The 16683-nt window shown below is 36.3% G+C and overlaps 1 protein-coding gene across 1 annotated transcript; it reads left to right on the forward strand.

Annotated features, from left to right (window-relative positions):
* Positions 1-3952: 3952 nt before the first annotated feature.
* On the forward strand, positions 3953-5349 carry LOC308434004 (eukaryotic translation initiation factor 4E-like; the record flags this gene model as incomplete). The annotated part of the gene is made up of 1 exon (XM_080934171.1): positions 3953-5349. One exon carries the CDS (start codon positions 3953-3955, stop codon positions 4604-4606), a length of 654 nt encoding a protein of 217 aa, XP_080790297.1. The 3' UTR covers positions 4607-5349.
* Between the last annotated feature and the right edge of the window lie 11334 nt (positions 5350-16683).

Below are 16683 nucleotides of genomic sequence, written 5' to 3' on the forward strand. Positions count from 1 at the left end.
TTCTCTGATGGAATTTTTTGGGGTCACTTAAATATACTATTCTATTTTCTGCAAAAAGTGATATTTTACTTCTTCCTGTACAATTTTTATCCCTTTGACCTCCTTTTGTTATGTAATTTTTCTGGCTAGGACATCCAGTACTATATTGAATAAGTATGGAGCCACTGGTTTTATGGTCATATACCTAAAATATGCTTTAACATATAACAATGACACCTTGTTCATAGCAGCCTTATTTATAATATCTAGAATCTGGAAAAGAACACAGATGTCCTTCATCAGAGGGAATGGATAGAGAAAATGTGGTACATTTATACAATGAAGTTCTACAGTTATTAAAAACAATGACTTAATGAAATTCTTAAGTAAATGGATGGAACTAGAAAATATTATCTTGAGTGAGGTACCTCAATTATAGAACAATACACATTCTATGCAGTCAGTATAAGTGGATATTAACCCAAAATCTCAGAATACCGAATGTATAATGCACAGACCTCATCAAGCTCATGAAGAAGGAAGGCCAAAGCATGTGCTACAGTTCTTCTTAGATTGGGGAAACAAATAATAGCATGAAGTATTTAGACTAAGTGTGGAACAGAGACTTAAAGAAGGCCATGGAAACTTCCCTACCTTGTGATTCATCTCATATAAAATCACCAAACCCAGACCTCATTGTGGATGTCAAGATAATCTTGCTGACAGGAACCTGATATTGTTATCTCATGAGAGGCTCTGCCAGAACCTGATAATACGTACTTAATGCTATCAGTCAGCCATTGGACTGAGAAAGGGGTCCCCAATGGAGGAGTTAGTGTAAAGACGGAAGGATCTGAAGGGATTTGTAACCCCATAGGAAGAACAACAGTATCAATTAACCAGTGCCCCCCCCCAGTACTCCCAGAGATTAAACACCAACCAAAGACTACACCTGGAGGAACCCATTGCTTCAGCTGCATATGTAGCAGAGGACGGCATTATTGGGCAGCAGCAGCAGGAAAGGCCCTTGGTTCTGTTAAGACTAGTGTAAGAGTATGCCAGAGTAGGGAGCTGTGAGATTATGGGTTGGTGGGTGGGGGAACACGCTCATAAAAGCAGGGAGAGAGATGATGGGATAGGGGAATTCTGTGGAGGAAACTGGTAAATGAGACATTACTTGAAATGTAAGTAAAGAAAACATCTAATAAATTCATTGCTCAGGAGTTAAAATATAGGAGCTTCAACTTTGATTATAGAGATTTATTTTACCTATCTTTTCTGCCTGGCTATGGAAAAGTTATTGGCCTTCTCTGGTGCTACTTATATTCTTATGGAAACTAGTGAATTTAAAATATCTATATCACAGGCTTGTAAGGATCAAATTACCTAGATATTTATCTGTATTTATCAGCAACTATTTAACAGCTCTTAAAATGAGCATCAAAACTAACTCCGAATACACCAATGCTTTTAACAGAGCCTCTGCAGTTTCCACATCTGCTCATGGCATTCCAGAAAATGGTGTGTGTAAAATGACAGTCATGGAAAAGAATGCTCTCCTAAGGATCACTATGTCTGTAACAACAAGGTCTTTAAAAGTATATGTTCATTGATTATTTTTCTGCATATCTGTCAACTTTTTATTGTGAAGGTTTAATTCCAGATGAACATGATTGAGATTTTATATCAACATTGTTGTAAATCGGGAGAAGTGGAGATATACAGTTATCTCAGAGGACTTACAAAGACTAGCACTTGATGTAGAGGTAGCATGGTTCTATTGAATAACCTAAATTGGAGAAAGGAAGGTATTGTTTTATACCCTTTAGTGTCAATTTGGTTACTGAATTTTGTTCTCTGTGGGAAAGGCCATACTCTGAATAAAACTGTTATTCTTTGCTGAGATCATTATAGCAAGTGATTGACAGGGGCAGGCTTACAACTTTGGCAGATGCACAGGATCCTCTATCTCAGAAGGCCCCTAATCTTGTTTCGACTGCCATTTGTTTCTATGTTTTAATAATATTTGAATAGAAAGGTCTTTCATTTTAAATGTCAATGAAATCAATAAATTCTGTCTATTGACTATGAGTTATCGATTGGAAGTACCAATGGTAGCTGTATGGCTTCAGAACTTGGTTTCATCAAAAGGGCTGATTATTAAGATATGTATGTGTAGGAGTATGGAATGCCATTTGATTTAAAAAGTGAGCAAATTAAAGTCATCAAATAGGACAATTAAACTAGTGAGAAATAAAATTCAATTATAGTATAATATATCAATTTTGTTTAATTTCCTGACATGTAAGAGTTGATCTTTTGAGTTATAATAAGCCTATTCAAATTACTGGGTAGAGTTTTGAAGTTCAGCAAACAGAAACAAGAAAAGAAAGAATCGTGGATATTCCAGATTCTCAGCTGGAGACAAAACAGCCTTGAGCTACTCGGTAGTTTGTGTGAGGGTTAGCATTCAAGAAAGCCAGCTAGATGTGGCAGGCTTTTAATGTTCTAGATAGCCAACTTGATAGACTTACTTTTTATCCCCAAGTGTGAAAAGAATGCACACAATAACAGAAAGCTTTCTCTTTATCAGCTAAGGACATTTTTTCAAGATTCTCAGCTTTGAATTGAGTTTGACTTTAGATAATTCTGTTTTCTTTAAAACGCTTTGCCGAAAAGTGCTATAGATTTAAAATATTATCTATGTTGTTCAGCAGGAAAGAACAAGACAACAACTATGTTTCTAAATTTCTTCTCAGTATATACATATTCTGGAAGGTGGTATGTAGAAATTGTACCAAAATATACCAATGTGGAAAGGTTGAACGTGTCTGTATTCTTATTTTAAAATTTGTTTGTCATGAGTACACATCATGATACAGATCTTTATAACATTAAAATATCCATCTTCATTTATGGTAAATCCTTTATTTGACATTTGTTTCACATATATGTAAATCAAGATTAAACAAATGTGCTCTAATTATGTGTGACAAACTTATATGTATATACACGCTTGTGTGTGTAGGTCCATGAGTGTATGTTGACAGAGGTTCACAGATGTGTGCATGTATGTAGAGGCTTAGAGTGGATGGTGGGTGTCTCCCTTGGTCATTCTTCACCTTATGAATTGAAGTATAGTTCCTCACTGAATCCAAAGCTTACACTTTCTGTTAATCAGCTATTCTGGTTAAGAAGCTTGCTCCTGGGACTTTGTGCCTTTGTGCTCTGTAGACTGGGACTATAGATGGCTACCACATCAATTTGCCTTACAGGCATCCTGGGAATCGGACCTCTGGTCCTCACACAAGAACAGCACGCAATTTACCCGGGCAGCTGAATCATCACTTTAGCCTTAAACAAGGTTTTACATATATGCTAGTGAATGGGTTAGTTTTATTCTTTTGTTACTCTCTCTCATTTTTATTATTTCTCTCTCTTTTTATAAAATGATATACTATCCTGATTGTTTTAAAAAAGAAATTTGATGTTAATTACTGGACGTTTAGAAATTGGTGTCATTCACAAAAACTTCTCTGAACACAAGGTACTATTGTCTCTGTCTTCTAATAAGAGGGAAGAAAGGAAGCAAAAGAATCAATAGATGGAGCTGATATATTAAGAATAGAAAGTAACAAACATTACCATGCCAATGCTCAGTAGGTAAATTGATCTGTGGTCAGGCATCCTGGTTTGATATTTGGGCCTAAGAGCCTGGGAGATGTCTCAGTGGGTAAACTACTTTGATGGGATTGAATGTGCATCCTCAGTACCCATGTAAAAACCTGCATGATGATCGACATCTATAATTTTAGTGTTGGCAAGGGCTCCCCAGACATTTAGACCAGCCAAATTATGAAGGTTCAGGCTAATCTATCAACCCCATTTCAAAAGTAAAATGGAGAGAAATTGAGACATCTGACAATGGTGTCTGGCTTCTACATGTACAGAAATGAGTAGAGATCGATCTAAGATGGCGACTGTGGAACCGGAAACCACTCCTACCACTAATCCCCCACCTGTGGAAGAGGAAAAAACAGCGTCCAATCAGGAGGTTGTTAACCCAGAGCACTATATTAAACACCCTCTACAGATCAGGTGGGCACTCTGGTTTTTTAAAAATGATAAAAGCAAAACGTGGCAAGCAAACCTTCGACTGATCTCTAAGTTTGATACTGTTGAAGACTTTTGGGCTCTATACAATCATATCCAGTTGTCTAGTAATTTAATGCCTGGCTGTGACTACTCACTTTTTAAGGATGGTATTGAGCCTATGTGGGAAGATGAGAAAAACAAACGGGGAGGACGATGGCTAATCACATTGAACGAGCAGCAGAGACGAAGTGACCTCGATCGCTTTTGGCTAGAGACACTGCTGTGCCTAATTGGAGAATCTTTTGATGACTACAGTGATGATGTGTGTGGAGCTGTTGTCAATGTTAGAGCTAAAGGTGATAAGATAGCAATATGGACGACTGAATGTGAAAACAGAGATGCAGTCACACACATAGGGAGGGTATACAAGGAAAGATTAGGACTTCCTCCGAAGATAGTGATTGGTTATCAGTCCCACGCAGACACAGCTACAAAGAGCGGCTCCACCACTAAAAATAGGTTTGTTGTTTAAGAAGACACCTGAGTATTCTCACAGGAGACTGCGTCACGCAATCGAGATTGGGAGCTGAACCAAAGCCTCACTGAAGCAGAGTGGACTGCGCTGAAGTTGATTCCATCCAAGTGTTGCTAAGATATAAGAGAAGTCTCATTCGCCTTTGTCTTTACTTCTGTGTCCATTCTCCTCCCCCACCCCCAATGTTTGCTAGTGTGTCCACTATCCCAATCAAAGAATTACAGTATACGTCACCCCAGAACTCACAGATGTGTTCCTGGCCTGCTCTGTAATAGCCGGTTAGCATCACCATGATATACACATCTGCCTTTCCACAGTATTCCAGAAAGAACTTGCATTTCTATCACCTTAGCAGGAAGAGATCTGGTTCTGTTCCACTCCACGCAGGAGCGGGCTTTGCTGGTGTGAGAGTCTGAGTACAGCTGTCTAGCAACCTTCTGTTTCCTGTCACAGCATTGTCCTTGCTGTCCTCTTGCTGATGGCTGCTAGATGTTAATTTATTTGCTTCCCTCCTTGATAACATTAGTGATTCTGATTTCAGTTTTTCATTTGTTTTGCTTTTGTTTTTTTCCTCATGTAACACTGGTGAAGGATCCAGGAATATGACAGAAAGGTGGAATAAACATTAAATTTGTGCATTCTTTGGTAATTTTTTTGTTTTTTGTAACTACAAAGCTTTGCTACAAATTTATGCATTTCATTCAAATCAGTGATCTATGTCTGTGTGATCCCTAAACATAATTGTGGACTATAAAATTGTAACACCATAATTACATTCCTAACTAGAATTAGTATGTCTGCTTTTGTATCTTTATGCTGCACTTTAACACTTTGTATCACTTAGGTTATTTTGCTTTGGTTACAATGGCTCAAGTAGAAAAGTGGTCCCATCCATATTAAGACAGTGTACAAAACTGTAAATAAAATGTGTACAGTGAATTGTATTTAAAAAAAATGAGTAAGCACACTTCACATGTGCATTCACAAACATATACAGTACAGAATACACACACAATGAGATGCATGAACAAAGAGAAAGTCAAATGCAGCAAATCTTAGCTCATTCTTTTGGTGGTGCTAAATATTTAATGATCATCTTCTTCTACCACATATTGGTTTTCTCAGTATAAGCAAGAATGAGATTGGTTGCATCAGTAGTAAGAGTACAAATGACTATACGCACATGAAGGACTCAGAATATCTGGCATACAATTGTTTTATTAAAGTTTAAAACAACTTTAGTGGGAATAAATAATCATAAATACACTAGGCATTTAAATTTATTTTTCTCTCTTTTCCCTCCCTCTCTCCTTCCCTCTCTTTCTCTCTCCCCCCTCCACCTTCTCGCCCTCCTTTCTTTTCTCTTTTTCTCCCTCCTTCCTTACCTCTCTGTCTCTCTGTCTCTGTTTCTCTCTCTCTCTCTCTCTCTCTCTCTCTCTCTCTCTCTCTCTCTCTCTGTGTGTGTGTGTGTGTGTGTGTGTTTCTGTTTTTCTGTTTTTCTGTCTTCAAGATTTTAGGTTAAACAAAATAATAACACATATTTTTCATTGACATTTTGGCCACTGTAGGGTTTTTTTTTTTGTATTGTTTTGTTTTCTGTTTTTGAAAGAATGAAGAGTGAGTCTGCAGGAGGTATTTGTTAAAGCTGCTCACCGCTTCACATTGTGTTTCATGAAATCAATACGATAGAGATGGAATAAGATCCAAACAACATATGATAAGTGTTATATTGGGAGAGTAGATAAGCTTGGCCAAAAATCATTTATTCAGATAGATGAACTTTTTCTAGTAGTAAGACATTTGACAAAGAGCAACTTAAATACTCATGAGATGAGCCAAAAAATACAAACTTTTTCCCTCACTGGGACTTTCCCACAAAGCCTCATGGAAAATTCTTCAGCAATAAGAATGCAACCAAGTACAGAGAAAATGATGTTTGGAAAGCTGTGGATCTGGCTCAGTGTTGGAATACTTGTCAAGAATTCATTAGTGATTTTCTAGGGGTGTGACTCAGTGATACAGTGTTTGCCTAGGATCCAAATGTAAAAGGTACCAGTTACATTTATCAGTTGGGATTGGCATTCATAACATAACCATTATTCAATACCAAATGGTCAACCCTGAAGTTGAATGATGATGAATAAAGACTGAGAAGACTATATATATATATATATATATATATATATATATATATATATATATAGAGAGAGAGAGAGAGAGAGAGAGTGTGTGTACATAAGAAGGTTGGTTTAAGAAAGGGAGAGGGGAAATGATATAATTATATTATACTCTCAAAAGAATTTTTGAGGGTGACCAATTATTATTTATTGGCTATTTTATGAGCCTTTCACTATAATTCCTAAGGCCCTGATATTTTCCCTATGTATACTACAAGAACAACAAAAAATATCAAGTCACACAAAACACATGGTACAGGGTGAAAACTTTAGTACATATTAGAGTAAATTTCAAACTCTGGTGAAAACTTGTTAGAGGAATTCATTATAATTCGTTATTGCATACTTATCATGGAATTTAATTATTATATAAATTTAGAAATGTGTTACATGTGAAATATGCAAAATGATAGTTTTCATTGTAACCTGTCCATATGTATTTATAATATAATTTGATGTATAGTATCCTCATCAGCTATTTGTTAAACACATGAATCAATCTTTCTGACTAACACTCAAGAAAGCAGATTGAGATGCATTCAGTAGTTTTGGAAGACGAGATACAATCCCTTTTCTTTTTCACTAGGAATTAAAATCAGGGTCTCACATGCCAGTGAGGATCTTACCACCAGGCATTTTAATAAGATCGTACGTTTCGTAAGATCTTGAGACCAATCACTAACGTGCCCAGGATGTTCTTAAATATTCTTAGTAGCCCAAGGCAGATTTTGAACTTGCAGTTTTCCTGCCTCAGTCTCCCAATTAGCTCAATTTTCAGATGAATGACAAGGTTTGGCAAAATGTAAAATTACTAAAAGACTCATTTTATTCTGTTTCTCTGTATCTTTCTGTAAATTGGTGAAACAAACAAAAGAGTCCGTTTGACACCAAATGTAACCGATATTCATTTTTCTATTCTATTTTAGTTATAAGAGCTCCACATATTTCTATTGCAAATAGGGATTCATCAACCATGAGAAAATCTCAGCATTTAACTCATTGCAATGGTACATCGTATAATAATAATATATCTTAGAGAAAGTATTTTATCAGAGTCAATATTAATATAAAAATGTTAGGAGCAAAATATCCTGATTATTTTATGTTCCTGAAGGTGGCAGTGGAGACATTGTCTGTCTCAGCCTTTTCAGTGGACCTGCAGGGGTTAATCTGCAAGATCTGGTCATTTTGTTTGATTCCAAGGGATTCTATGCTATTCTCCAGGTGCGATCTACTAAATGTGGAATTTGTAGAAACTGGCATGGTCTGGATTATCTGCCTTTCTATCTCAGCAGCTCCCAACATTTTAATTAAACTCAGTGTATAGTCATCTCTTGTACTTAATAAAGTAGTTATTGCATTTCTGATCTTCTCCCAAACATTTATAAACTCCTACTCTAGGCAGAACCTCTGCAACAAGAATGCTGTCGTGGGAGTTTTTACAACGTGCAGCAAAGTCTGGTAAGTCAGTTAAACATCAACAGAAGAAAAGGCTAATTTGAACTGAGCTGTGGAGAGTTTGTTTTCAGCAACAGCTTATGACTTCAGTGTTGTATATAGTATGGCATGATCATAAGCTATTGTATTCCTACAGAGGTGCAGTTGGGTAATACAGACACAGTTTACCATTGCATAAGGTCAAATGAACTGTGCGGTACATGTCTACAAGCAATGCCATTTTGACTTGGGAAAAAATAATTTAACACTCATTTTCCAAGTTGTAACCACAGTTTTAAAATGACTGAACAAACAGAGAGATACGTAGGCTTTGACAAAAGGAACATATCCCCAAAAGTTTGCAGCATTCCTCCCCAGATCAGGTCAATACCTGACACTACGCTTCATATAGGCAATGATTTTTCAAACTACTTAGAACCTTAAGAAGGATAGTACTTCAGATCTCACAAAAAGTTAGTGGAATGTGTCTAAAAAATCCTATCACAACTTGTTCTGTTTTTTAAAATTCAATGAAAATAAACCTATGTAAGCACAAGGTTTCATCTTCCTAGGATGTGAAAAATGACTTACTAGAGGACACACTGTTTAACTTAGTTCTTGACACAGACAAGCTAATCTGCAATTACTCACTGGCTATGACTTACCTTGCTATGGCATTAGCTCAGTTTATTTATGTGAGAGACAAAGAATGGTAGAAATTGAGAAAATGGTCCAAAACCATTCAACTTCTTGGGGTAAATAGCACCGAGTATTATGCTCCCTGGTCCATATATCATAAAAGCTGAGCATTCAGCATCACAATCAAGAAAATGCATATATACATTTTAACCAATTTTAATTGGATACTCTGACGGTTTGGGGGTAGGTTTAAAGTGAATGGGGGGGTATAATAGCTTCTTAGCATTTTAATTCATTTAGCAAATGATTTACAAACTATGTAGCAGGAAAAAAAATGATGAGACTCTATTAGGTAGTCAGAACCCATAACCAAATGCCTACTTGAGTTGTTCAGGACTAGAGATTGTGACTGAGCTAAGGGGAAAGGTTAGACATATCTTTTCTCCTCATTGCTTCTTTGTGTTTCTGAGAAAAAAAATAGGTGGGTGGTGAAAATTCACTGGATATAATCAAAAGCCTTTTAAGATTATTTCTGTTTCCAAAAGTAGCGACTATCTTGGACAGAAGAAAACTCACTGGCTCTCATTAAGTTCTTGAGTACTACGATCATGGAAAAGACTATACAGTGTTAGGTGGAGCAGTTACTGTGAGTACAGAGATCCCCTGGGGCTTCCCCACTTTGTGTGTGTCTTCAAATCCAGCCAGGATGATTAGTATCTCCAGAGAGCAGTAACCCCTTCACTGGTCTGCTATTCTTTTTCTTTTTCCACAGGGCAGCATTCAACCCAGTGAGACATTGTGTCTTCTTCTAAATCTTAGCCTGTGCATCTTCCTGAACTATTCTGGCTCAATAGTTTTGAAGCTCAAAGTCTGTTTTTATGCCTAAAGGAGAATATTGTCTGACTTACAAAAGATTTTTTTCTCTAAATATATATGTAATATATGATGATGAAAATTTTAAATATAAGAGGCAGTGTCACCTGCTGTGATTGGTTCCTAATTTCAGTCACTCTATTGTCTGGTTTTTGAGGGATTATCATCAAGAGAGTAAACTCATGAACTTTATAGCCTTTGTGATAGGGGACAATATTACTTTTACAGGAAATAGTAGACATTTCTATCTGAGCAGTGAGAATTAACTGAGGCTAATGCCAATGAACTGTTGAAAATAGTGCCTGACATTTAGAAAATGTTAGGAAGGTGCAGCTACCCTTGGAATATGTCCAAGAGATGGTGTTTCACACATCCCAGGCTTCCCTTGAATATACTATATAGCTGAGGGTAATATTGACCTATTTTTAAAATGTAGTTTTATTTTATGTGTATGCATGTTTTTCATATATATGTATACATATGTGTTTGCATGCATGCATGCATGCATGTGTGTGTGTGTGCGTGTGTGTGTGTGTGTGTGTGTGTGTGTACTCTCCTTTTGAGCTTCTGGAACTGGATTTACAGATAATTGTAAGCTGCCATGTGGACCCTGGAAGTTGAACATGAATCCTCTGGAATAACAGTCAGTGCTTTTAACTACTGAGACATTTCTTCAGCTCTGACCTTCAATCTTAGATCCTAAAGTGTGTACCTTCTAAATACTTGGCTTATATTATAGGTTATCATGTATGGCTTATAGGGCCCTGGACCCCGGGCTTCTTTGAAGTAGCCAAGTAATTTTCCAGTTGAACTCCACTTCCAGTCCTTTCTTATTAGTATTTTATTTTTCTCATAGGAGAGGACATATCAGAAAAGACAATTCAATTATTAATGAATCAGAATTAGCAAATTATAGATTACAACAAGATTTCAGGGATAAAGACCACTTTCAATGAAGTCATGATTATGGAGTAGAAACAGGTGACAGAAGATTAATAAGCAATTAGTATGATTATACTGAGTTTGCCCATATCAATAGATGAATCAATAGGTTAACAGGGATTAGTAAATATTTTCCCTCAGATCATCTGCATGGTCAGTTTCTCTTTGGAACTTCAGAGAACCCTCTAAACATCATTGTTTTCTGTGTTCAAACACTTCCTCAAGCCTAGTTTACGTTTTCAACTCAGACCTAAATAATCATAACCAACCTATCCTTAATTACTGTACACTTTAATGGATGGACACTGACATGCACTGTCACTTTCTTTGCATGTGCTCTATTCAAGGATGACCTCCATTTAGGGTCAAAAGAATATAATCTCTGCATTCTTTCCTTATTGCTGTGCTTTTCGTACATTGGTTTTGGGAATTTGGGGTAGAGTTCTATTTTTTAGCAAGTACATATAATGCTAACTTTAATTTTTTTTTAATCTTCAGTTACAAAAAGTATTTTTCTAGGCTGAGTATATATATATTAGTGGTAGGGTACTTCTTTAGTGTGCACAAGGTTTTGGGTTCTATTCCCAATACTGAAATATAAAAGTCATATTGGTCTATTCCCTAGTCAGGTTCTATATGAGAGACTAGGCTATACATCATTATATAGGAATGATCTAGTAAATGATGGATGGCAAAGGACAAATGCACAGGACGATCAAATTGGGACACTAGACAAAATTAAAGAATCAATGCTTTATATGCTGTTAAGACTTGAACTACAACCCAGTAGGGAGAGGGGTTATACACTAGGAAGGCATGTGATTTAAGAGAACAGCAAATGCATAAGATGAGGGTAAGTGGTTTGTGAATGTCAGTGAGGAACAAAACGGACACTCAGGCCATTGCCAAGCTGAGAGGTACAAAGAGATAAAAGAAACAACTCAGTTTCCACTTGAGTGAATTTCAGGGAACAATGTCTACATCCAGAATTCTGTCAGCAGAAAAGTAAAAACACTGACTCTCAAAGACACAAAAACATAGAAGGGACTTTGATTGGCCATTGACCTTGACTTCTTGGATAAACTTGAAAAAGTTCTAGGAAGAATAGAAGCACCACAGGGATTCTTCTGGAAGTTATGCTTGCCCAGTCTAGCTGGTATTGGAATATTAAAAACAAGAATGCAGAGGCTCACTCTGAGGAGGGAGGCTAAAGGAGTAGTCCAGAAGGCAGTTAGTCTGTTCTGCTATGAGTAGGCACTTTTGTTTCTCTATCTCTCCCATCTAGGAGTTAAAACAGAAGTACATAAAGTAAATGTGTGAATTGAAATATTTGTCACTCGTATATAATGTGTTAAAATTATATATTTATAAAATATTTATTGTACATGATTTTATATTTTATATGTTTTCATGCTATTAATTATCCTTTTCAACACTGGATATTAAAAGCCTATATATGGATACAGAGTAACTTATTTTAAAGGCCTGTATTGTTTGAGAGATGTTTCCATAAATTCAGAGCCTGTAAATTTTACCAAAGCAGTATGTCACTTAAATGTATTCAAAACTGGAGCTATGAATGCTGGAGAAGGTGCTAGCATTTACTGTCAAGCTTAAGTGTGAGATTTAAGAGTCTTCAGAGGCAAAATGTTGAAATAAAATCTATAGAAACCAAACACAGAGTGGCCAGAAATGAGTCTATTCTTTGACTCTTTGAAGCCAAATGTACCTTTATTTCCAGAATAATCGTTATCAAGAAAACAAATCCTCAATTTTGCTAAGATCAGCCAGGGTCACAAGTGAGTGCAGAGACTTTGAGTCAGCAGCACTTAAACCCAAAGGAGCCAGACTTTCGACGCTTATTGGGGGCTCTGTGAAAAATATTAAAATTTTATGTGAAAGATGCTCTGTTTGGTATCATCACAGCATCTCTCTTTGTCTCTTTCTTTGTCTCTCTCTCTGTCTCTCTGTCTGCCTTTCTCTCTCTCTCTTACACACATACACACACACACACACAAACAGACACACACAAACACATACACACATACACAGACACACACAACCTTAGTACTCTAAAAGGGCTTTGCTATTGATTGGAAACCATCAATTGAAGGTTTTTGTTACTTTTTTTCCCCTTATTTCAAATCTGGAGAAGACTAGGACACATTTTTTTTCCTGCTTGGAAAGGCTGTGGACATTGTCTGGCATTATAATGTCCATGAAATTTTATCTTTAAGCCTTAATCTCTTATTTGTTATTCTGGACTTTCTGTCCAGTGTTATTTTACTATATGTGAACAGTTGCTCTCTTGGTAAATGTAAATTGTACAGGCTGAGTCTGGTTTAAACTTTGATACTGTATATTCAGGAACTTAATGTATTAAATTTTAATAAAAGATTTCACCTTCACAACCAGTGAGAGGTGCTGCAATCACAATTGTCATTTCTTGTGCCTAACATCGGATGTTAAGTAACACAAAATGACCTCCACAATGGTACATTGTCTAGCCCCCAATGCCACCATCACCAAAACTTAGAAAGCAAGAAATACACAGTGGGTCAGCTGATGAGGAAGTAGTTTCTAATGTTTAGTTCATAATATATTTTAAAATTATTTTACTCGTTCTTCATAAGTACTTTATAGGTAGGTGTTACAATGCAACTGCCTTTTAAAAATGTGCTTTATAGATTATTCAATGAATATTAAACTTCATTTTCAATAAAGTCAATACTGGCATTCATGAGGAAGGAATTTCCCCTCTCCTAAGCATTCCACTTTTACAACATATTTCTTGTTTGAATAATCTATTCTAAAGACCGAGGAAATAAAGTTGTAACTCTTAATTTCCAAAACATACTCTATTTTATTTTATTAGTAGAACTTTCTTTCCAACTCAAGGTAGATTAGTCATATTTACATCTGAAAATATCATGTTTTCCATTGAGAAGTTTTTGCTAAGAAATTATGCTTAGACCTCTCAGTGGTAGGAAACAGGCAGGACTAAGTTAGTGTTCCTGCTCATTTCTCTCTTACCTGCTTTCATATCTGTTTTTCTCCTCATCATCTAAACATCTTGTCCAGATTGTATGGAAATTAATGACAGTTCAAAGCCAGAAGTTCTTAGGATGAAATTGCTAATGTGTTTCATGATCTAGTCTCTGCTTGTGCATGTCTCCTCTGGACACAAATCTCAACTGTAAAGCAGCCATTCCAAATGCAGGTGAACTTTGAAATGAAAATGTGTAGGGATTAATATAAACACTCCTGAGACAAAGCATCCGATATTCTGGCTCTAGTAAAGACTTTCATACTTTTAAAATGCACTCCCTAGAAAATTATTGTTCAACCCTCCTAGAATTTGTGACATATGGCTCAAGAATGGCAGTCATTCTTCAGTGTCTTCTGTATTAGTGAAATAGAATTCCGTGCTCCTCTTAGTTCTCCAGTGTTTGTGATCTCCACTGATAGGATTTGGACAAGACCTACAGAGTATAGGGTAGAGGATAGGATAGGTTTAGCACAGATTGATATGAAATACTCCCAGTGGTGATTGTCAGCCATGATCAGGGAGACAAGTGCAAAGGTAACAATTCATTGGGTAAGAGTGGACAATTGGGCCACCCTATATTTTTCAGTAGGTTTATGGTATAGAGAGTCTTCTAGGCGCACCTGCTCCTTTCTACCCAACAGGTCCATTGAAATAATTTCTTTTTTAATCAGAGACTCTCTGTATTTACATGGGAAAGTTACTCCCTCTCCAGCCACTTGTCTCTAGACAGGTGTACCCTCTCCTAATCACCCTCAGTGCCTTGGCATTCCCCTACACTGGGAAAACGTGCCCTCACTGGACCAAAGGCCTCCTTTTACATTGATGCCAGACACTGCTATCTGCTGCTACATACTCAACTGGACCCATGGGTCTCTCTTGTGTGTTGTCAATGGTTGGTGTTTTAGTTCATGGGAGTTGTGGTGGGTTTGGTTGGTTGATAATATAGTTCTTCCCATAAGATTGCAACATCTTTCAACTTCTTCAGTTTTTTTTTTTTTTTTCTTAAAGGCAAGGATATCTCAGGATTTTAACCAAAAATTCTTTGCCTGGTTAAAAATAATAAGGTATTCTGTGCAGTTCAGGATGTCATATCTGACAAGGACCAGAGAGAAGAAATAACTCCCATCCTTTGAACAGTAGTCAAAAATTGTAGTGTTTCAGTTTGTGACTTTTCAAGCTGTTGAACATGAGGAAAGGGCCCTCCTCACCTGGGAGCCTTTAAGTCTACTACTCTTTCAGTTACCAGCTCCCAGTTTAGCTAATGATTTCATGGACAGAGTCTCTACCACCATTTGTGTAGATTTTGTAGAAATATGCAGGCTAGTTCCAATAGTCTCATCTATGCCCTTTTCATTAGCACAACATGTACATTTGTTTTGAAAACGAATGCTAAAGAATGTGAAACAATTCAGGTGCCCATCATTTTCCTGCTTAGAATTTTAAGCTCCCTAGGGAACAAGCATTTTTTAAAAGCATCAATTATAAGAACAAAACCAAACCATTCTTCTTCATAATACAATTCATGCCCAAAACTGCAATAAAATCTACATTAGTGTTTCTATTGGCAGCAAAAATATATTAAGGCACACAAAACCTTTAGTTGTTTGCCAGTCATTTTGACTTTTACTACTGTAAAGTAGCAAAAAATTTAAAGTATTAGTTAAAAGAGAATGTAGGAAATATACAATAATCAACAAAAATTAAAAATAAAGGAAATTTAAGATGTTACACTCATATAGTCATATTATCAATCACAGATAATAAAACTCTATTATGAGATCAGAGATAAATATGGCATACCTCAAAGACAATAATAATTATAAGGGATTTAAACCCTTTTCCCACCCTTTGCTTAGAGATTTTTACCTTAGAAAATGTGTAATTACAAGTGATTTCCCATTTCTTTGAAATGTATATAAATCCTTTTGACTGCTATGCCTTTCCTCAGTTTTATGACCCATTAAGGTCTTTGTCAAGAGCCTAGAGAGACATCCTTTAGAAATGCTAACAGTAGGAGAGTTAGTTTCTTACTCCCAGTTCCATGGTCTCTGGCTACCTTGGTCTTACTTACAAAACCAGATCTTGTCATGTAGAGATGAGGAATGCATTTTCCAGGTAAATAAATCTAATTAGCTAACAGATGGTCACCCACACATATTACCTGGCAGAATTGGGCGGAATCATTTTTAACAAATGGTACTATGGACTCATCTGGCTGGGGTCTTTCAAAGAGTCTATTCTCTGAGGTCTGTGGAAATGTGGGTTTAACTGACTGTGTAATCACTCAGCAGTTGTCCTGCAATGCACACATTTTTATCCAGTGCTTATTCAGTGTTAAGACTTCTTACTTCATGGAGAAGATTTATGGATCGAGATATTTTGTTTTTTATTAAAAACTACTCAACAATATGTCTATTTCACCATATATGGTTCATGAACTATTTCTGTGACGTTAGACCTTGCCTTAGAATATTTTTGTTCATGCACTATGAACAAGGGCAGGGAATGCATTGGGAACAGGTACAATCTAAAACAACTAATTAATGTGTTTGGTGAAATGTCAAGTGTTCTTAACTTATGGTAGTGTAGGATGGATGAGAAAAATCATGGCGCCTACTTCAATTCAGCACCACATATTACACAATATAAAGATGCTAATTTACATACAAAATGTTGTGCCCCTATGCCATTCTCTATTTTTAAAAAGTATTCATCACTCAGCATGAAACTCTGAGTGAAACTTTCAATTCCCTTTTCCCTTAACAGCAGATTATTTATAATCTATATTATTCTGTGAATTTTCGGGCCATAAATTATCTCATGTAAGTGAAACAAGAACTTTTTTTGTGCTTATTCCCATGAATAATTGTTCATGGGATGTATGTCCTGTTGTGCTTATTTATACATTCACTGATAAACAGTTGATCTGTTGTCAATGTTTGGCTATTCTGAATAAT

The sequence above is a fragment of the Micromys minutus genome (genome assembly GCF_963924665.1).
Source record: "Micromys minutus genome assembly, chromosome: 21".
NCBI classification, from domain to species: domain Eukaryota; kingdom Metazoa; phylum Chordata; class Mammalia; order Rodentia; family Muridae; genus Micromys; species Micromys minutus.